Source organism: Ornithorhynchus anatinus, chromosome 1 (genome assembly GCF_004115215.2).
Source record: "Ornithorhynchus anatinus isolate Pmale09 chromosome 1, mOrnAna1.pri.v4, whole genome shotgun sequence".
Lineage (NCBI taxonomy): Eukaryota > Metazoa > Chordata > Mammalia > Monotremata > Ornithorhynchidae > Ornithorhynchus > Ornithorhynchus anatinus.
The window spans coordinates 23,211,203-23,232,941 of NC_041728.1; the positions used below are offsets into that span (position 1 = coordinate 23,211,203).

Consider the following 21,739-nt stretch of genomic DNA (forward strand, 5'->3'; position numbering starts at 1 on the left):
GGCCAGATTCCATCCAGTAAGGCAACTTGAAACATTAGGGACTGTGGGCAATCCCATCCGCTTAGGCGATTTGGGGCACTAAGCATTGTGGGAACTTTAAATTGGGCCAGCAAACCCACCCTTTCTGGTTTTGCTTCTCAGAGAAAGGAGAGGAGACCAGCACATGCTCATCAGGGTGAAAGGGTATTTTTCTTTCCACAGTTGAGTGATTTCAGCTCCTTTCCTTTCCTTCTATGTTTAATTTGTTTATATTATGTTTATATTTCTAGAATCATTTGCTAGACCTTGGGCTCAAAAATGTTATTGGAGGAGAAACAGGCCCTGCACTGAGGCTTAACTCCAGCAGCCACAACATAAAGAGCCCCACCCCTGTACATATCCCATCCATTTAGGATCCGGAAAACCACGTATTGCAGGTGGTAGTACAGGGGGATCGTTTAGAGGAGAGACACAGACAGGAGATTTCCCTGTTGTCTCTTCTGGTGATGGCACAGGGGAAGAGGCCGCCCAAAACGATGTTAGTGGGGGCATCATGTCCCCTCGACCTCCTTTGCGCTAGCGTGGCGAGGATACATCTTTTCACTGCAAAATGGGCCCAGTTTGTGGAGGAAAGAAAGGGCTCTGGGGAAATGGGCCATCCTGGCGTAAAGCTACTGGAACGGGGCCCCAGAGCTGGGCAGCCATCAGGGCCTCCCATTGGTTCCCCAGGACTGGGGACCCCTCCTCCCCCTGGGGCAGGAGCAGGCTCACAGACAGCTCCGGTCTTTGGAACTCGGGGCACTACCTGGAGGAGAGACCAAGAGTGGGAGAGTCGAGAGACCCAGAGAGCAGCCCATGGGGCTTTGGAGTTAAGGGTTGGGCAGGGTGGCAGTAGGTGGCTGGACCTGAACCTGGCTGTGGCTGGGTGGGTAGGGTGGGATGGGGCCAGGCAGGGGTGGCGGGAGGTGGTGGTGACGGGACCCAGGCCCGCTTCTGGGTCTGGGCCTGTGTGGTGTGTGTGTGCATCTGGGGGTGAGGGGGATCAGACTGAGGAGGCTTTGGGGAAGGGAAAAGGCAGACTGGTGGGGATTCCACCATTAATAGGAACTGCAGAGTTGGGCATGGGACGTGGGGTCTCTGCCAGCCGTTGCCCTGCCGGTATCAGGTTCTCCTGTCTCCCCGTGGGGGTGCTGGAGCAGCCAGGCACCCCACGTACCACTGGGACTGCCCTGCCACTCACGTCAAACTGAGACTGCCCCACCCCTATGTAACACTGTGACTGCCTCACCCCCCACATAACACTGTGACTGCTCTGCCCCCCACTTAGCATTCATTCAGTCATATTTATTGAGTGCTTACTGTGTGCAGACCACTGTACTAAGTGCTTGGGAGAGTACAGTACAACAGTAAACAGGAACATTCCCTGGCGAACACTGTGACCGCCCTCTGCCCCAATAACACCGACTGCCCCTGTAGAAATTTGTTTTTCCCTGCACAAGAATCAGTCAATTGATCAATCCAACCTATTCCAATGGGGGTATTTATTGAGCTCTTGCTGGCTGCAGACTGTACACTCATTGTGGGCAAGGAATGTGTCTGTTTATAGTTGTATTGTACTCTCCCAAGCTGTGCCCTGCACACAGTAAGTTCTCAATAAATACGAGTGAATGAATCAATGAATGCAGAGCACTGTACTAAGCTTTTGGAAGAGTACGGTACAACAGAGTTGGTAGACATGCTCCCTGTCCACAAGGAGCTTACAGTAAAGAGGGGGAGGAAGACATGAGTAGAGAACAAAAAAAAGACACATGATTACACACTGCTGCCTTTGGGAATCTCCTGTTGGCCTTAGGTTGATAGTGGAGTAATCAAACCGCTCCCAAATGTATAGTGATCCGGGGGGCCTTTGAGTTCTCGGTGAGTAGGCAGACATCGGAGGGGCTTGAGCCCAACTAGGGCATTTGCTGCATGTCAAGTTTTCCTGCTTTTATTCTAGGGATGTGTAACCCATTTAAAAATCGATGCTCACCAATGTTTTAAAAATATCTATTTTTATTTAAGCTGCGGAATAGTAATCTTCTGGCTCGTCGACGAGGTATTCCAGAATGCATTCTATTGGTCACTCAGCGCATCACCAAATACCCGGTTTTGGTGGAAAGGATATTACGGTACTCTACAGGTAACACATTGTTTCTGGCCATTTTTTACTTTTTTAATCACACTTCCTTCCTAGGATAGGTGGGAACTTAAAACACAGCACACATGTATTGGTTCAGGAATCCACAATGCTCTTCCTGGAAGATAAAACGCACGCAGCTTTGAAATTAGTTTGGGGCAGAATTATTCAGTCAAAGAGTTTACAGTCTAATGAGGGAATAGACAAAAGATGATTTGCAGACAGTCAGTAGCAGGGGGAGGAAGGAGCTAGGATGTAGCAGGAAGAACTACCAATAGAGCAGGAGGAAATGTCTGAATAAATACTGGAATGGACAAATAAAACAAGAAATAAATATGTGAATGAAGAGAAAGCGTGGCTCAGTGGAAAGAGCCCGGGCTTGGGAGTCCGAGGTCATGGGTTTGAATCTCGGCTCTTCCACTTGTCAGCTGTGTTACTGTGGGCAAGTCACTTCACTTCTCTGTGCCTCAGTTACCGAATCTGTAAAATGGGGATGAAGACTGTGAGCCTCACGTGGGACAACCTGATTATCCTGTATCTCCCCCAGCGCCTAGAACAGTGCTGTGCACATAGTAAGCGCTTAACAAATACCAACATTATTATTATTATTAAAAACACATCCGTAAGTGCAAAAGTGCTGAGGATAGGAATAAAATAAATACAAGGGGTGGGAGGTTGGGAATTAAGCAGCAGCGTCTTCCTGGAGGGGCTGGGCTTTTTAGTGGGCTTTAAAGATGAGGAGAGCCAGAGTTTCAGAGCTCGTAGTCCATTGTGGTTTAAACACTTAACCCATTTATTTTACCAAAAACAAAATGTCGATCCTCTTACCTCCACTAATGGAATCTATGGGCAGCGTGGCCGGGAAAGAGAATCTGAGATCCTGGGAAATCCTGGTGAGAATTATATTTCATTATTTCACTCAGTGAGGCAGCCTCAACTGTGAGCCCCATCAGGGTTTAGAATCGTGTCCCCCACCATTCCCAATTATCTGGTATTATCTGGTAATCCTTGGTACGTCCTAAACTCTTAATAAATCCCACAGTGTTGATCGTGATTATTGTTCAAAATGGCAATTTGGGGCTTTCAGGAATGGTTATCGGAGACCATGCTAATGTGTATCACACATATTTCAGCAGTCTGGGCTGCAGGCAGAATTCCCAAGGCCTTGCTCTCTGTAGTGACTTGGTTTCCCCCAACAGGCTAAGCGAAAGCTTTCTGGAATTGGCTCCGAGCCACCCTACTTTGGCCAGGTGAAGAGAGAAAGGGCAATGCTCCTTGTCTGAGACTCCTGGCCACTCGGAAGCACCAGGGGGATCTCCTTTCTAGCTTATCTAAGTGGCTCCTTGGCAGCTGGGATCTTCTAGACTGTGAGCCCCTTGTTGGGTAGGGATTGTCACTATTGCCAAATTGTACTTTCCAAGCGCTTAGTATAGTGCTCTGCACACAGTAAGCACTCAATAAATGTGATCGAATGAATCACGTCTACCGATCCTCTGCACATAGTTAGCTTTCAATAAATACCATTGATGATGATGATGCTCAGTACATTCTATTGATGGATGGGTCGCGGCATTCATTTATTCAGTCATATTTATTGAGTGCTTACTGTATGCAAAATACTGTACTAAGCGCTTGAGGGAAAGTATAATATAACAATAAACAGAGACAATCCCTGCCCATAACAAGCTCATAGCTTAGAGGTACCCTGAAGAGACCCAGAGGCTAGTCCATTTCCCTGTCCACTGCAGGCTCTGACTCAGACTCTTTCTCACCCTGTTGGCACCGAAGGGCCAGTAGAATTAGGGGTGACTTCTGAGCTCAGGTCCCTGGGGCACTGTAACCGGCCCAGCCCCTGCCCTGAACCCTGCTGCCCAGCCTGGGTTACCTCCCGTCTGGTCTGGTCTGATGGACTGGGACTTTTTGGATTCCCACAGAAGGAACTGAAGAACAGAAAGATTTACACAAAGCCCTCCGCCTGATCAAGGACATGGTTGCCACTGTGGATCTGAAAGTCAACGAATATGAGAAAAAGCAAAAGTGGCTGGAGATCCTGAATAAGATCGAGAACAAAACCTGCACGAAGCTCAAGAACGGCCACGTTTTCCGGAAGCAAACCCTGTTGGGCCGAGAGCGGACTCTGCTGCACGACGGGCTGGTGTACTGGAAGACCGCTACGGGACGTTTCAAAGGTAGGGTGTCGAATGGTAATAATGTTAATTGCCACGGTTAAACACTTACTAGGTCCTAAGCATGTGGGTAGAGACAACCCCCGCCCCACATGGACTTCACGGTCTGAGAGGGAGGTAGGAAGCAATGTGGCGAAGTGGATAGAGCACGGCTTGGGAGTCAGAGGACCTGGATTCTAATCCCAGATCCGTCACTTGCCTGCTATGTGACCTTGGGCCAGTTCCTTAAATTATGTGTGCCTCAGTTGCCTCACCTGTAAAATGGGGATTAAATCCTGTGAGCCCCATGTGGGAGAGGGACTATGTCCAACCTGATAAACTTGTATCTGTCCTAACACTTATTACAATGCTTGGCTTAAAATAAGCACTTCACATGTACCTTTAAAAACAAACAAAAAGCCAAAAAAACCCAACCCAGGTATTGAATCCCTACTTTACAGATGAAGAAACTGAGGCATAGAGAATCAATCGTATTTATTGAACGTTTACCATGTGCCGAGTTCTGTACTAAGCTCTTGGAAGAGTACAATATTGCAGTTGGTAGACAGCTTCCCTGCTCGCAACGAGCTTACAGTTTAGAGGGAAATTTAAATATAAATTCTACAGAATTTAAGAGACTTTCCCTAGGTCACATAGTGGGTACATGCTGGGGCTGGGATTCGAACCTAGGTTTTCTGACTTCTAGGCCCTTTCTCTTCCCTCTAGACCATGGAGTATTTTTGGTAAGCCCGTCAATGGGCAGGGATTGTGTCTATCTGTTGCCGAATTGTGCTTAGTACAGTGCTCTGCACACAGTAAGCGCTCAATAAATACTATTGAATGTTTTTAGGCTCCAGCCATTCCGCGGGCCATGTCCACAGTGTGACCTCAGGCAACTAGCTCTGACCCCTCTCCCTCCTCCGCCCCTCCACCAGCTGGGAGCTATGGGCCTGGAGCAAAGAGCTGACCTCTCATTTCTGTGTCTGGCTTGCATGAGAGCACGTTTTAGGGTTTGGTGAGGCAAACGGGAGAAGCCCGAAAATCCAGCTCCTCTCCGACTCTTGGGTGTGGCGGTAAGCAGTGTTGTGTGTCAGAGATGGGCGTGTCTAAGCCAAGGAGCAGTGGGCCCATGAGTCAGGTTCCTGAGACTCACTGGCCGGAGAGCTGAGGGTGAGGAGCGAGAAGCACACTGCACATGTCCTCCGCACGTGGGTCATAGAACTGGTCTCAGGGAATCTGCTGTCGATAGTAGGGACAGTGTGTCCACCCGTTTTCCCTTTCTCCTCCCGCAACCCCTCCGTCTCCCCAATACAGACTCACCTGTATTCAGCTCAGTCTGTCACCCAGCCCCATGTCCCTCTTCCCTGCCTTGCTTTTTCCCCGTCCCGCTTTTTCTAAGTGATGTCTGTGGATGGCCAATTTGTGGTGCGCAGAATAAACAAAATGTAAATGATGGTGATATTATTTATTAAGCACTTACTATGTGCCAAGCACTGTACTGAGTGCCGGAGTAGGTACAAGATAATAAAGTTGGACACACTCTAAGTGGGAGGGAGAACAAGTATTGAGTCCTCATTTTACAGATGAGGAAACTGAGGCAGAGAGAATTTAAGGGACTTACCCGAGATCACCCAGCAGCCAAATGGCAGAGCCAGGATTAAAGCCCAGGTCTTCTGACTCCCGGGCCCGTGTTCTTTCCGCTAGATCACGTAAATGGGATGGTATCGACCCTCTAGTCAAAACAAAAGTAGTCCTTGCCCTGGGGGCCTGGCAACGTTGGGTTGGGTAAGGGTCCTCTTTCCCAGAATGGCTACTTCTGGCTTTGCATCCAGAGATTGTCTCCCTTCCACCCTTTCGCCCACACTCCACCACCGCCAAACACAGTGAGTATTATTCTAAGGGCAAAACTCACTCATCCTCTTTACAGGATATTCAGGGCTGTAGCTGCTTCTCCTCTTGGTTGAAAAGGGAAAGGATGGAGATTATGAAATTCACTTTTCAAACGTTTCTCCTCCTTAACTGCTCTGATGAAGGACTGGCAAGGGAAGAGGTCAGAACTAATGTGGAAAATAAGATTTGGGGATTTTCAGGGTGTGCTGCTTTGGGCATGTGTGTCGCCGTAAATATTAATCTGTGGATTCAGTTTTCCATGGTAAAACAGCCCCTCACTAACTGTTGTCTACCAGGTGGCACAGTGTTGAAGGTGGGCTACCATACGTCCTTGGTTCAGCTGGGACACGCCTACTTCATTAGGCTGGCTCGGTGCTTTGACTCCTTCGTAGAAAGTATCAACTACAGAATATTTCAATCAATCAGGCTTAGCTTTTGTAAGTGCCTTAAAGAAAGTAGAAGGGGAAGATGAGTTCCCAGCCCAAAGAAGGGTTCTTGAGAGCTGGAATGCCACATCAACTTGAACTAATAATAGCATTAGTTCATACGTGCCCTGAGCAAGGAAACCCTCAGATCCATTTGGAGACCTTTCACAACACCACGAAATCTTGAGCAGTGCCATTCTGGGCTCGGTATGCTGTTTCCAAGTGGCTACAGGATGCCTGGATGGTGATTGCAATCCATCAAATGCACCATCTCATATTCCTTGTTTTCCCTCCGTGTCCATAACTTTCGCCCCGGGAATCATTATGTCCCACTCATACTTGTAGTTTTCCGAATTCCTCTTGAACCTGCTGCTGATCTTATTGAGAAGCAGCATGGCTCAATGGAAAGAGCTTGGGCTTGGGAGTCAGAGGTCATGGGTTTGAATCCTGGCTCTGCCACTTGTCAGCTGTGTGACTTTGGGCAAGTCACTTTACTTCTCTGGGTCTCAGTTCCCTCCTCTGGAAAATGGGGATGAAGACTGTGAGCCCCACATGGGACAACCTTATCACCTTGTATCCCCCAGAGCTTAGAACAGTGCTTTGCACATAGTAAGCGCTTACCAAATACTAGCATTATTATTATCTCTCCCCAACCCTAGATCTTGTAGTTGCTGCAATCAGAATATTTTGCTGAGATCAGATCCCTGCTAAAGAAAGGACACCCTGCTCTCCCTGGGTGCTTTTATGTGAAAGACACTGAATCCCACCTATGGGAAAGAGGAAGTAGAAAACCAAGTCCTGCATTGAACAGTACCTTCTAGACTGTAAGATCCTTGATGGCAGAGATCATGTCTACCAAGTCTATTGTATGGTGCTCACTCAAGTACTCTTAATGATATTTGCTAAGCACTTACTGTGTGCCAGGCATTGTACTAAGTGCTGGGGTAGGTTCAAACTAATCACATTGAGCACAGTCCATGTCCCACATGGGGTTCACAGTCTTAATCCGTCATTTTTCAGATGAGGTAAATGAGGCACAGAGAAGTTAAACAACTTGCCCAATAGCAGACAAGTGGTGAAGCTGGGATTAGAACCCAGGTTCTTATGACTCCCACACCAGTGCCATGTTCACTAGGCCATGCTGCTTCTCAGTGGTCTGCAGTGCTCTGCACTCATTAAGGGCTCAATAAATATCATTGATTGATTTCAATTGAGTTTAGTCATCCCTCTCTCTCTGTCTCTCTGTCTCTGTCTCTCTCTCTCACACACACACACACACACACACTCCCAAGTGTGTGATCTGACTCTTACATTTTTAACAGGGCATCAGATTTACTTTTTATTGCTGTTGAGGGCATAGACTTCTCCATCCCTTACCAGCACCCATTTTGGGTGTTTCTCTAATTGTTTCATTTGCAGAAAATGAATGTAGTATTTACAAAGGAAAATGAACTCCAATATCCGTCATTAAAACTCTTCCTTCTTTCAGATATCCTAGCTCTGCTTCTAACAGATGTGCTGCTGTTTTTACAAGAGAAAGACCAGAAATACATCTTTGCAGCAGTTGTGAGTATGCAGGGGGCCTTTTAATGTGCACTGGAACTCTCTTGATCATACTGGAAACGTGATGCCCCAGGTCCCTGGGGGAATGATACTGGTGTAAGGTTGTGGGCCACTACACTTTCTTCTCACTGGGGCAGAAGTGCCCAAGTGGGCCCTACCTGATCATTTGTTCCACAATTAAGGTGAAAATCCCATCACCCAAAGCAGCCAAAAACATCCTGTGCTTTACTTGGCAAACCAAGTTGAAGACTCACAAGGTGAGTCGCAACTGAAAAAATAAAGACCTCTGCCCTGATTTTAACAAAATGCCTTAAGCACTGTCTGGGCTCTGACAAGCCACTCATCTGGAAAATCTGCCCACAGCGCATGGCACCTTAGAGCCAATCCAGTGAGTGACTTGTTAGCAGCTTCTCCTCCTTTCCCTCCTCCTCACAGTCTTTTTTCCCCTGGTCCCTTCTTTCTCATTCCCCTCCTGTCTGTTTCTCCCCATCCCACTCCTCCCTTTCTTTCTTCCCTCCACCCCTCCTCCTCCTTTCCCTCCTCTTCCACATTTATTGAGCACATTTGTTATGTGTCAATATCTGTACTTGGTCCCTGGAAGTAGACTGGGGAAGCCAAAGACATGAGGGTCTGCTAACGGATGTGCTAGGGGCTACGTGGAAGTTTGAGCTCTCCAGGGGTTTCACCAGTTCCCAGCGTCCCCTCTCCCACCCCTCCTAACCGTGGCCCCGCAACTAAGGAATGGGTGGCCAGTCCTCACCCCTTCCTCATAGATCTCTGGCCTCAAAAGCATCACCACCGTATTTCAGCAGCTTTTCTTCTGCTTCCTTTCCTCAGGACCAGAAACCCTCCGTCATCTCCCTGCAGAAGCTCATTGCCAGAGAAGTAGCGAATGAGGAGCGAGGGATGTTTCTAATCAGCGCCTCGTCTGCGGGGCCAGAGATGTATGAGATTCACACCAATTCCAAGGAAGAGCGGAATAACTGGATGAGGCGGATTCAGCAGGCAGTAGAAAGGTAAAGTTCTCAGATTTCCTTTGACTCTGGTTTGGAACTGCTCCGGATGGAATCTTGGCATTTCTTCTTTCTGTCCTGGTGTTTGTCACGCCTGCTTCTGGGTCCTGGTCCCCTTAGTCCCCCGTTCCTCCTTCCTCCCCTGTTCCTCCTTCCTCCCCCGTTCCTCCTTCCTGCCTTGCTCCCCCTGCTCCCCGTTCCCCCTGTTCACTCTCCTCCTCACTCCGCCAATCTTCCTCCTTCCCACTCCCGTGCTCCCCCTTCTTCCCCACTTTTCCTGTTTCCCATCCTTCCCACTCCCCCCAATCTTCCTCATCCCCACTCCTCTTACTCCCCTACTTCCCATTCCCCTTGTTCTCCCTCCTTCCTGCTCCCCCAGCTCCTCCATCCTCCCCCACTCCCCCACTCCTCATTCCCTCTGTTCTTCCTCTTCCCTGCTTCACCTCCTCCCCAGTCCCTTCCCCCTTACCCCTCCCCAGCAGTGCTATGGTCAAACCTGACATTTCTCTCTGTTTTTTAATATTTGTTAAGCATTTATTATGTGTCAAGCACTGTTCTAAGCATCAGGGTATCTACAAGTTAATCTGGCTGGATACAGCCCCTGTCCCACATGGGGCTCACAGTCAGGAGGAAGAGCATTTTTCAGTTGATGCACAGAGAAGTCGTAACTTACTATGGTCCCAAAGCAGATAATGGTGGATGCAAGATTTGAACACAGGTCCTCTGGTTCAGCTTTATCCTCCAGGCCACGCTGGGACCATGGCCAAGGAGCGTGAATCTTACAGGGCTCTTCCCAGCAGCCCTTTCCCACTGTCATAGACAAATTCAGGAATGGTAGGGCCACTGGTCTGACTCAGTAACAGCCTTTCTTGTGATCTTCTATGTTCTTGAAACACTTATGTGAGCCCTTTTCTGCCCTTTTGGCATTTATATGCTTTCTTGTAAATCATATCTCTGCATATTTGCATTTTACTATTTGTAGTATTATATGCTTATTGAGTGCTGAGCATTGAGGTGAGAACTAGGGTAGGTATAAGGTGATTAGATCAGACACAGTTCCTGTTCTAAACAGACTCACAATCTAAAGAGATAGGGAAAGCAGATATCCTATCCTCATTTTACAGATGAAAAAACTGAGGCAAAGAGAGGTTGACTTGAGATCACACAGCAGGTGAGTGGCCAAGCTGGGACTAGAACTCAAGTCTCCAGACTCCCAAGTCCTGTGCTCTTGCCATTAGGCCACACTTGCCCATTATTAAATCACCGCTAAACCTATACTTCTTTAGTTTACCAATCCCCGTTCCTTTAACATCTAAATTCATGCCCATATTGGAGAGTCATTTTAGCAAAGTGTTTCTCAAAGGCACAGAAAGTTGCTGTTTTCAAGAATTGAGAGAATGGTTCAATGCTGAGCACTATGCTCAGCACTCATGTACATATGCCTGTTTTTTTTTGTGAGGATTCGCTATGTATCATTTCTACTGTCAGTAATTTATTCAGCAATTTTGCCCTAATGTATTTATATTATTTTCTGCTATATTCTTGCTGTCCTCCTTGCTCCCACTCTTTGAAAGTGATTTTTGTTCACGTTCCCCTTAATCAAATTTATTGAGCGTTACTCTGTGCAAGAGCCCTGTACTAAGCCCTTGGGAGAATATAATATAACTTTAATTTTAATTTGTTCAGTCATATTTATTTAGCATTTAATAATAATGTTGGTATTTGTTAAGCGCTTACTATGTGAGAGCACTGTTCTAAGCGCTGGGGTAGATACAGGGTAATCAGGTTGTCCCACGTGAGGCTCACAGTTAATCCCCATTTTACAGATGAGGTAACTGTGGCACAGAGAAGTTAAGTGACTTGCCCACAGTCACACAGCTGACAAGTGGCAGAGCCAGGAGTCGAACCCATGACCTCTGAATCTGAAGCCCAGGCTCTTTCCAGTGAGCCACGCTGATGTGTGCAAAGCACTGTATTAAGCACTTGGGAGAGTACACTACAACAATAAACACATTCCCTGCCCAAAACAAGCTTACAGTCTAGACAGGGGGAGACAGATATTAATATAAATAAATAAATTAGATATATGCATAAATGCTATGGGGCCAGGATGGGGGAAGAACAAAGGGAGCAAGTCAGAGTGACGCAGAAGGAAGTGGGAGAAAAGGAAAGGCGGTGCTTAGTCAGGGAATGCCTCCTGGAGGCATTCAATAAGGCTTCGAAGGTGAGGAAAGTAGTCGTCTGTCAGATTTGAGGAGGGAGGGTGTTCCAGACCAGAAGCAGAACATGTGCTCTGCACACAGTAAGCACTCAATAAATACGATGGAATGAATTGAATGAATGAATGACATGGGCGAGGGGTTGGCGACAAGATAAGTGAGATCAAGGTACGATGAGTAGGTTGGCATTAGAGGAGTCAAGTATGCATGCTGGGTTTTAGTAGGAGAGTAGTGAGGTGAGGTACAACAGACACATTCCCTGCCCTACATGAGCTTGGAATCTTCCGGTAAGAACCTGGGAAAGAGATTGTTTGAAAGTACAATATTATAGAATCGGTAGATGTGATCCCTTCCCACTAGGAACTTACGAACTGGAACGTCACCACTGTCGTGCTCGCCTGAGCTCCATCTATAAAGAGCAAGCACTGACTGATAGAGCTGACAGGTGGGTCGGGGTAGCTTGGGTGTCTGTTTGGCAAGCGGGGCTCTGTGAAGAACCCACGAATGTCATTGTGCTTGTCTTTGGAAGGTGTCCAGAGGAAGAAGGAGGGAAGGCGAACGAGTCGGACGAGGACAAACGGAGAGCCGAGGCCGTGGCCGCCAGGATCCAGCAGTGTCAAGGTAGCCGAGGCAGGGGGAGGGCGCGATCCAAAAATTGAAAGAACTGAAGGGTCAGGGGCCATCCTGGGGCGGTTGGCACTGTGGGTCACCACACACACACAACCAGTTTCCCCAACATGGTGGCCTGTCACCCCCAAACAGACTTAACATTCCCTAATCCGCAAACAGCAAACACTTAGTAAAGACACACCCACAGCACTGAGTGTTATTCGCTGAAAGAAATTGAAACTGTGGAGCATGTTGACAAAATTCTGTAAAGAAATAAATCAAACCAGGAAGAAAGCTCAGTATAGTGGATGCTTATAAAAAGAAAATGAAACCTGTTTGTTTACTCCCTGCCAAGACAGCATGAAGCATAAGGGAATGGTGTGGCTATGTGTTTGTGGTAATTCACCCTTTGTGACTCCACTGAACAGTGTCTCAAATTTCCTTCCTGGCCTCGGAACTCAGGTTGCATAGTTTGTCTGGGATGAGCCCCCTGCCGCCTCTAGAATCAGCCAGATCATGGGGGTGGGGGGCAAGGGGTCAGGGGACTTTGCCTCTGGTTTCCGAACGGATGATGAGCTCAGTCACAAGCTGCAGGAAACCTTCCACAGAAACGCTCAGGATCCAGGACCAGCAGATCTGCGACTGTCTGGAAGAGAAGCTGCAGATCTACGCGGAACTGGGGAAGATGAGTGGTTTCGGAGATGTGCAGCTGGAGCCCCACCTCCTCATCAAGCCCGATCCCAGAGAAGCACCTCCAGCCGGGTCATTGGTGACAGCGGCACTGAAGGAAAGTGAGTTGGTTCAGAAAAACAGGCCCCTAGCAGCTGATCCTCAGGGTGGTACCTGGTGATAATTGTGTAAACCCCCACACCTTCCTCCATCCTCCCGACTCAGAGGTCAGAGGTTCAAGCAGCCAACTCTTGGAGGGAGCAGGACGTGCCAGAACAAGCACAGGTCCGGGAATCAGGACCCAGATTCTAGTCCTGGCTCAGCCATTGGCCTGCTGCATGCCCTTGGCCAAGTCTCTTGCCCCCTCCAAGCCTCAGTTTCCTCTGCTGTAAAATGGGGGAGAAAAATACCCACTTCTCCAATCTCGTGGGGAAGTTGTGAGAATTAATGTGAAACACTTTGAAAAATAAATGTGCCTGACACATTCAAGGCAGTTACTATCCGTAGGGCATGGAGTAGGATGGATATTTGAAATCCACAGTTGGCCAAACAACCTTATTTCAACCTCCTCCACTTTCAGATTTTTCTCTAGTGTTATGAGCTGGAGCATGGACCAGTGTGAGTTTAGCTTCTTAAATTTCTCCTGCCCACCTTTCCTGAATATGGGGATGCCAACAAGCCCACCGGGGCACAGTGGCAAAGATAATCCACAAAACTGGACAATCACCTCCCAAATGATCAAGAGTTGATTCCTTGCATTTTGTCTCACAGGATTGTGAAAACCTATCCTGTGGGCAGATCCCTTTTGAGTACACCCAATTGTCCTAGAACACAGGGGTTTCATTCTTGCACAACCCTGTGTTAAGAATAAGACCTTGTTCATGTGTCCATGGTGACACAGGATGTTTCTTCCAACACCATATGCGCAGGATCCAAGCAGCCTCATGACGTGAGGTGAATATTCCCCCAGAAAGTAGAATTCCTGTCAGAACCCCAAGTGAAAACCTCCCTTATGGCAGAACTGGGTGTACTTAAAAGTTGCAAATCTGTATTTTAGTTGGGCTGACTCGCTGGGTTTCAGATCCAGGGCAAGTCTGAGGATCTTGTGCATTGAATTCTTCTTAAGTACAGTGCTCTACACACAGTCAGTGCTAAACAGATGCCTTTGATTGATTGATTGATTGATTCTTTGATTAGATAAGAGCTATTTGAGGCAATTCAGTCCTGCGATCCATTTCACCAGCCCTGCTCATGAGAATGTAAACTCCTGGAAGTCTGGTTATCTCAGATCTTCCCAGCTCCAGTACAGTGGTCTGCCTAAATCAGACGCCCGGAAATCCCAAGATAGGATGAGGCAGGTGATGTCAGTGATGTCACCTTATCAATCCAGCTCTCAAAAAAAATCTGCTTCTCTGGGGCAGTGGGAGCGATCATTGTCCTTAAATCCGAGGAAACTGAAGATATTATGTACAAGATCCTGTACGCGTGTTATTTAATGCTCTTTGGCTTGGAGGTTTCTGACACCCAAACCCATCCATCTGAAAAAAAGTAACTTAAGTGCATTCAGAGATCTGAGTGGCCCAGATTGAACAGCCTAGAGTTTTAATGAGCAGCACAGTGTCAAGTCATTAATCAATTAACAGCATTTATTGAAAGGCTGTATGCAGAGCATTGTTTAAACACTTGAGAGAGTACAAATAAGTTAGAGGACACAATCTCTACCCTCAAGAAGTTTACAGTCATGGAGGTAGCTGGAATCTGACACCTGACTCCCTGACCTGTCTCCTCAGGGATCTCAAAGCTTGGTCCTTTGCCCTTCCCATGGACACCAGTTCTGTCTAGTAAACAATTGCAAGACCCCAAAACCCGGCTTTATGTTTTACTGGCTCATCCTATCCCCACCCCAGGTAAATCAATAAATCAGTCAGTGGTATTTATTGAGTACATACTCTGTGCAGAGAACTGTACTAACTCCTTGGGAGAATATAACAGTGTTAGTAGACACGTTCCCTGCCCGCATGGAACTTTCAGTCTAGAGTCGAGGTTAGAGTCTAGAGACATTAAAAACTAAAGTAAAATAATTCGTGCCTCTCTGGGCATTAATGTGTTGGGCAAGTGATTCTTCCAGTTCCATATATTCTGTGAAATAGAGAAAACCAAGTCAAAGTTCAGAAGTGTGGGCTCGAAGGACAGGCAGGCAGTTCAGGCCCTAGGGGCTCCTGGCTCTAGGCCTTTTTTGCTAACTTGACTAAGACTCATAACTCCAGTTTGCTTACTGTAAAACCAGAATCGGGGCCTTTGCTCCCAGGTGATGTTTTAAAGCATCAGCTCCTCTAGTTCTCCCCTCCTCCCCCACCCCATTACCAAATTATTTACCTTCCCGGTCCATCACTTGCAATGGATGACGCAAAATGTTTCCTTTGATGGATAGAGGGAGCTTCGGCTTCTTACTCTGGGAGGACACCCACGTTTTGAAGATATTTTTATTTTAGCTTTCATCCTCGAGGGGCAACTTAGCCAACCTAATGGAAGTTGCATCCCAGCAGCTACTCTGCTGTTCTGGGGGTAGGAAGGCATCCTCTCTCAGTCCACCCCCACCCCTTTCTAACCCAGAGGATGTGTTCTCTCCCTAGCGGAGACCCTGCATGACGCCATGAGAGCGACGCAGATGATGGACGCTATCCAGGAATCTGGGGATGGTTGTGGCAACTCAGGCTTGGCCCCCACGCCCTGTGCCAGGGAAGTTCTTGGATCAACTGCTCCCTGTAAGTGAAAGCGGTGTTTCCTGGGCCCTGGTGGATCCTGGAGAGTGGGTGGTGTTCACGGCAACAGGTCGATCCAACCTGTCTGCTCTAACCTGATTTCTAAGCCTTTCGCTAGTCCTTAGAGGAATGGTACACCTGAGTCAATGGGGAAGCCGAGGAAGGTAGCTGTAAGAACTGTAAGACAAGGGCCCCCAGTCCTCTAGACCAGCTAAAGGTCCAAGTCATGGGGTGAGTGATCCTTTGGCTTTTTTTTTTATGGTACTTATTAAGCATTTACTATGTACGAGGCACTAAACGCTAGGGTAGAGACAAGCAAATTGGGTTGGACACAGTCCCTGTCCCTTGTGAGACTCACAGTCTTAATCTCCATTTTACAGATGAGGTAAGTGAGGCTCAGAGAAGTGAAGTGACTTGCCCAAGGTTACACAACAGACAAGAGACAAAGCTGGAATTGGAACCCAGATCCTTCTGACTCCCAGGCCCATTGTCTATCCACTAGGCCATGCTGCTTTTTTGTGGTTTTTGTTAGCGTTTACTATGTTGTCAAGTACTGTTATAAGTGCCGGGGTAGGTGCAAATTAATTAGATAGGACACAGTCCATCCTGCATGGGCTCATAGTCTGAGGGAGAACAAGATAACCGAGGCCAGAGAAGTTAAGTGATTGCCCTAAGTCACACAGCAAGCATTTGGCAGAGCCAGGATTAGAATCCAGGTCCCCTGACTCCCAGGTCTGTGCTCTCTTCCACTAGTCCTTGCCACTTCTCAATCCTTTCAAGTGTTGGACTATTGGAGGAGGTAGCTGGGCTAAGGCTGCCTATCAAGATCCTGTCCATCCTTATCTGCTGCTAGCTGAAGTTAACAAAACAGCCCATTATCCCTTATTCTTGGCAGCCTGTTCAAAGGGACTGTGTCTTCGGAGACTTTTACCCTCCTCACACATCATAAACCTTCCTTCTGCTGAGGGAGAGGAAGAAAATGCAGACGTGGTCATTCCTGAAAAGTCAGGGCTTGGCTGTTCCAGTGCCCAGAATCCCTGCTGTATTATATTCTGACTCAAAGCTCTTTTATACTGGGACCACCACTTCTTCCTCTCCTGTCAGACCTTCTCTAACTTTCTGTTTTCCCTTTCAAGAATTTACTTAGGCGCGCGCGCATACACACACACACACATTTTCCAGTTTGACGAAGCCTAGGTTCCTCAGGGGAGCTATATTGCACAGGATAATTTCCTCTCTAAAGCATCCCACCATCTGACAGAGAAAGTTCTGTTGGAAAGAGGATTTGGGAAAAACTGCCCCTCTTCCCTAGCCCCACAGCTATTGAGAACACACAACTGCTTCCTCAGTCTGATCCATCAGCAGTGTCTATGAACTCCCTGCCGCCCGGCCCTGGGGATCCCAGCCTCCCTGTGGGACTCCCTCTTGCCCCTTCATTTCCCCAGGCATCTGATCTTGCTTCAGATGCAGGCAGGAAAAAGGGAGAGGTGTCCGGCCCTTCCCTCTTCCAGGGCAGGTTTGGAACTGGGCTGGACTGAGAGCTGGGTCTGAAAGGGCCAGAAAGACTGCCCCTTTCTGGAACAGCCCCAGGAAGTCCAGCCCAGCCTGGGTCACTCCAGACCTCGGGCCTCCCTGGGAAGTAGAGTTGATTCCCCTGCTGGTCATGGTGTCCAGACCTGCTCTGGGACGTGCTTCCCAGAGTGAACCCAGCAGACCGGGGTAACTTGTCTGGCCCCTGTGAGTCTTCTGGACCCAGCGTGGTAGCAGGCCAGGCCCAAGCCAGGGGCAGCCACTGGACCCCTGGATCCAGGCTGGTTCTGGACTAGCCTCCAAAATGGGCTGGCTGCTGCTGCACTGGCATTCTTGTAGGTGGATGCAGTGTCACCTTACCGTCTTCTCTCTTCCCCTCCTCTCTCCTTCCCCTCATTCCCTCTATCTCTAATAAAGTCAACTCAGTCAATCAGTTGTATTTATCGAATGCTTACTGTGTGCAGAGCACTGTACTAAGCGCTTGGGAGAGTACACTGTAACAATATAATAGACACATTCCCTCCCCTAAACGGGCTTACAGTCTAGAGGACTCTAAGGGAATGAAAACCCGGTGGGCCCCTATAGGTGATGGGAAAGCTAGTTTCTACTATGGTCTTTGCCCATTGGTCTTCCGTTCCAAAAGATCAACTGTGAAAGTTGACCAGGCCCAGGTGCCGGGGAAGGTGGGCAAACTGAGCAAGGACAGGGAAAGAAGCAGGTAAAGGAAGGATTTTAAGATCAGGAGGACTTGGCAGGATGTCCAGGAGGGCAGTCGGAGTTGATCCAACTGGCCTACGTTGCCTCAGAGCCACTAGAAGTCCCTAAGAATTGGAAAGAGCAAGCATTCATTCAGTGGTATTTATTGAGTACTTACAGTGTGCAGAGCCCTGTGCTAAGCGCTTGGGAGAGTGCATTATATCAGAGTTGATAGACACAGTCCCTGCCCACAACAAGAATGCAGGAGATCCCAGGAATTACTGGCCAGTAAGGGCAGCATCAATATATGGGAAGAGACCACTTGTAACCACGTAGTAGAGTGTAGGATTCCAGAAAAACCATTCTGGGGTATGTGATGAATAAGTGGCGCCAGACATTTTGAATTTCCCGCTCTATCTGTGACTAGCCACACAAAGGCTGGTGGGGAGCAAAAGCTATTATCTATCAAGACTTCAGGAAAGCTTTTTGATTCTGGGCCACTTGTCACCCTCTCTGGCCAGCCAGGACAATATGATCTCGACCACTCTTTTATGGGGAGGGTCCACAGCTAGCGTACTTGGGTGGAGGGTTCCCATCGGTAGCTCGGCAGCAACATGGGACTGGATTACGTCCATCCTAAGAGTGGTCCTGATGAAGGATGGGAGATGTGGAATATTTTGGGGTGAAAAAAAACCCCTTCTGGATAGGGGAAAAAGTAGCAAAAATACAGCAGGAAAATGCCTGGGTGGGGATAGTCTAATGCTGTGTTAAAAAAAAATAAAATGCGTCATGATTGAGACTTGTAGTGATAGGAGCACCACATGCTTGAATCGGGTCTTAGCCCTTCCTCTCTCTTCCATGCTGCTAAGACCAGTTCCTACCCTCCAAAGAGAATGTAGAGAAATTCAAGAGGTCCAGAAAAGTTGGACAGAAACAAGGAAAGAAATGATGGAAGTTACACTAGGTTCTCCAAAGGGCGAGGGTCGCCAAACCCCACCTTAAGGAAAACCGGCTCTGTAGCCGTCACATGTGGGTGCATGTGCCCCCTGTCCTGGGACCACTTCTTCCAGCCCCACGTCCGCCCAGGCTCGCGTTGTTGGAGGAATGAACGTTCCAAAACTCCAGGCGTGCCGCTGGCGAAGCGTGGAGAAAGGACACCCATTCCAGTGGAAGTCAGTGAAAGCCCCGTGAGGAGCTGGAGTTGTTTTCTCGCGGAGGAGGGGCAGCCAAGGGGTGATGTAGTAGCTCTCTGCAAGGGGCCCACAGGTTTGGATGGATGGGATGCTGACCCACAGAGCCCAGAAGAAATGGGTTTAAATTTCAATCGATGAGATTTTAATTGATTGATCATTAAACCTTAAGGAAGAACTCCCACAATAGCAGGTCCATAAGACACTGGAGCAGCGTAAGGAGGGTGTATTGTAATGTCCATACCTTGAAGGAAAAAACTTAATAATGGTTTGCCCTAGCTGGTTTAGATTTTTCTCGCCATGGAGGCCGGGGGCTGGGCCAGGTGTTCTATCCAGGGCCCTTTCACTTCTAGAACTCTCTGATCATCATGTCGTTAATTTGTTTAGGGCTTACTGTATGCCAGGCACTCTACTTAGTGCTTGGGGTAAGTCAATCAATTGTATTTATTGAGCGCTTACTGTGTGCAGAACACTGTACTAAGCACTTGGGCGATTGCAGTGTAACCGTTGGTAGACACTTTTTTTTTGTGTCTTAAAAAGCATAAGGAGCTTAAAATGTAGAGGAATTGCAAGCTAATCAGGTTGGACACAGTCTGTATCCCACATTTTAATGGTCTCTCTCCATAGTACCACGTATTGATTATTTCAATCAATTGATGGTATTTATTGAGCGCTTACTGTATGCAGAGCACTGTATTGTATTGAATATAGCAATTCTTCTGGAGTGAAAGGAAATCAAACTAGCATTTTGCTTTCCTGCATAGGAATTAATCAGTTCATCCCCAAGTAGCTTAAATATTTCAGTCAATATCCCCAGCTTCCTCCTTAGAACAGATTGGACTCTCTCCACTTGGGGTTTTTGAGGTTCCAGATTTCTTCTGGGTATCCCAAACCCAAAGTTATCCCCCTAACCTCTCCACATCTCCATTACGGGACTGGGTCTGATCTAACTGTCTTGCATCTACCCAAGTGCTAGCTCAGGGTAATCACTTAGTATCTACTGTAATTATGTTCACAGAAGTCAACACTTTTCAATACTCATTCACCCGTATCTTTTGAGTGCTTACTGTGTGTAGAACACTGTACTAAGCTCTTGGCAGTCAGGTTCTCTCACAGGAAGCAAAGTTTCCAGCAAGACACCCCACAATAAAGTTTAAAGGAAATGAACTTAAATGGTATTAGAGAGCTGATTGCTTATGGATGTGATTTTGTTTGAAATTCAGGAGGCCAACACACAACGTGGAGGAAAATCACCCAGGTGGTCAGGGCTAGCAAACTAAAGGGCTGCATTTAAATCCCTTAAGATCAAGCCATGAAGTTTTCCAAACTACAGTTTTTGATTTTTTTTTTTTTTTAGGTTAAATGGAAATATTGTGTTGGAATTTGCAGCACAATCAAGAACGTAAAAACATTCACACACTGAGCAGTGCGAAGTGTGAGAAATGGGGAGGGTCCCGGTCTCGAGACCATTAAGTGTCAAGACTAAACACGTCACTGTCGGTTGCTTGCCTGGCCGCTGTTTCCCTGTTCATCTCCTGCTCCTCCTCTGCCCATCCTCTCCATCCCAGGCAAGAGAGTCTTCTCCCAGCCCCCACTCTGTCTGCATCTCCCAGCCCCCTGCGTCTGCATCATCTCGCAGGCCTTGACTCCGAGCCTTCATCTGGGCCAGCGCTCTCGGTTTGGTACTCGGAACAACCTTCCGTCTCACCTCTACCAAGATCTCATGCTCCCTTCTCCTCTGTTGCGCCTTCCCCGATAAATCAAAGACAAGTGAATAAACCAACTGATTCGGCCACTCCCCCACGGCAAGAAAGAATACTAACCCAAAAGAATGATAACCTGTGTGCGCCGCTTGCCTGTTGTTTCTCTGCTAGCCTGTGAGCTCCTTGAGAGCAGGGACTGTGTCTCTTCTCTGTTGTGTAGTGACTTTTCTCCACCGGAGGCAGGGGGCGGTGGGGTGCTCAATAAACTTGGATGACCTAGATGTCACACCACTTTCAGAGGAGCCTCTCGATGTCTGAAGCCTCTGCCCCAGTGCCCTCTGGCCGATCGCTCCACACACTGCAGCAAGGCCTCCGGCAGTCTCCGCGTCCCCGATGTTGGGATTTGAGGTTCCCCAGAGGTGGGGGTGGCTCCGGGCTGGCTCCCTGCACCACAGTCTGAGGGTCGATTGGGCTCTATCCTGGGCCTTAGTGCTCCTGAAGGGAGAGAGTGGTTCCAGCATGAAGCCCACTGGAGAACACCAATGCCTCTCCACAGTGGTTCTCCACCAAGACTAGGGCCGACTCAGCTTGGAGAGGGCCCCCTTCCCCAGCCCTGACTCCCCGGAGTCATCCTGGCGCCGCTCTTACCACCGGGACAGCCCCAGGGTGGTGTCCTGCAGTCTCGGAGGGCGGGCCCCGGCGGGGGACTCGGAAACCTAACTTTGGCTACTGGACACATCACTGGCCCTCAGACAGGGTGTGGCCAGAAGCTTCTGGCTGCCCGCTGCTCTCGGGCCTCATGGGTCACCAATCCCGATAGAATCAGTAAGTGCATTTGCATCTGTTTGATATGTTTTTTGTGTTTCTGTCCCATCCCTGGATGGCGGGCGCCCAGCACTTGTCCCAGACATACACCAAGGAAGAGGATCTCGTGACATGGATCCCAATATCCGTTGTCTTGTAAACGACGTGGCAGGCTCTGATGCAGGGGATAAGGTATTGTAATTTGTTAGTAAGACGAATGATTTCGCGTGTTTCACTTCCCCATTAGTTCCTGGAGCAATTCTCCCCTGAAGTGTGATAAAAATTGATCTGGGGTTTTAAATTTGACTTCTGTTTGAATTTATCTCATACAAAGATGACCCTGGAG

General features: G+C 48.1%; 1 protein-coding gene across 4 annotated transcripts in view; it reads left to right on the forward strand.

Annotated features, from left to right (window-relative positions):
• ARHGEF28 (Rho guanine nucleotide exchange factor 28) overlaps nucleotides 1-21,739 on the forward strand; it is a 277,359-nt gene that overhangs the window by 231,635 nt on the left and 23,985 nt on the right. For 3 of the 4 annotated variants that reach the window (XM_029057848.1, XM_029057856.2, XM_007658520.4), the window contains 8 exons: nucleotides 2,041-2,158; nucleotides 4,090-4,344; nucleotides 8,125-8,201; nucleotides 9,036-9,214; nucleotides 11,960-12,051; nucleotides 12,648-12,830; nucleotides 15,342-15,473; nucleotides 21,485-21,585. In XM_029057848.1, coding sequence (XP_028913681.1) covers nucleotides 2,041-2,158; nucleotides 4,090-4,344; nucleotides 8,125-8,201; nucleotides 9,036-9,214; nucleotides 11,960-12,051; nucleotides 12,648-12,830; nucleotides 15,342-15,473; nucleotides 21,485-21,585 — 1,137 coding nt within the window. The remainder of the gene's footprint in view (nucleotides 1-2,040; nucleotides 2,159-4,089; nucleotides 4,345-8,124; nucleotides 8,202-9,035; nucleotides 9,215-11,959; nucleotides 12,052-12,647; nucleotides 12,831-15,341; nucleotides 15,474-21,484; nucleotides 21,586-21,739) is intronic. The other variant, XM_029057863.2, reaches the window with a different exon arrangement.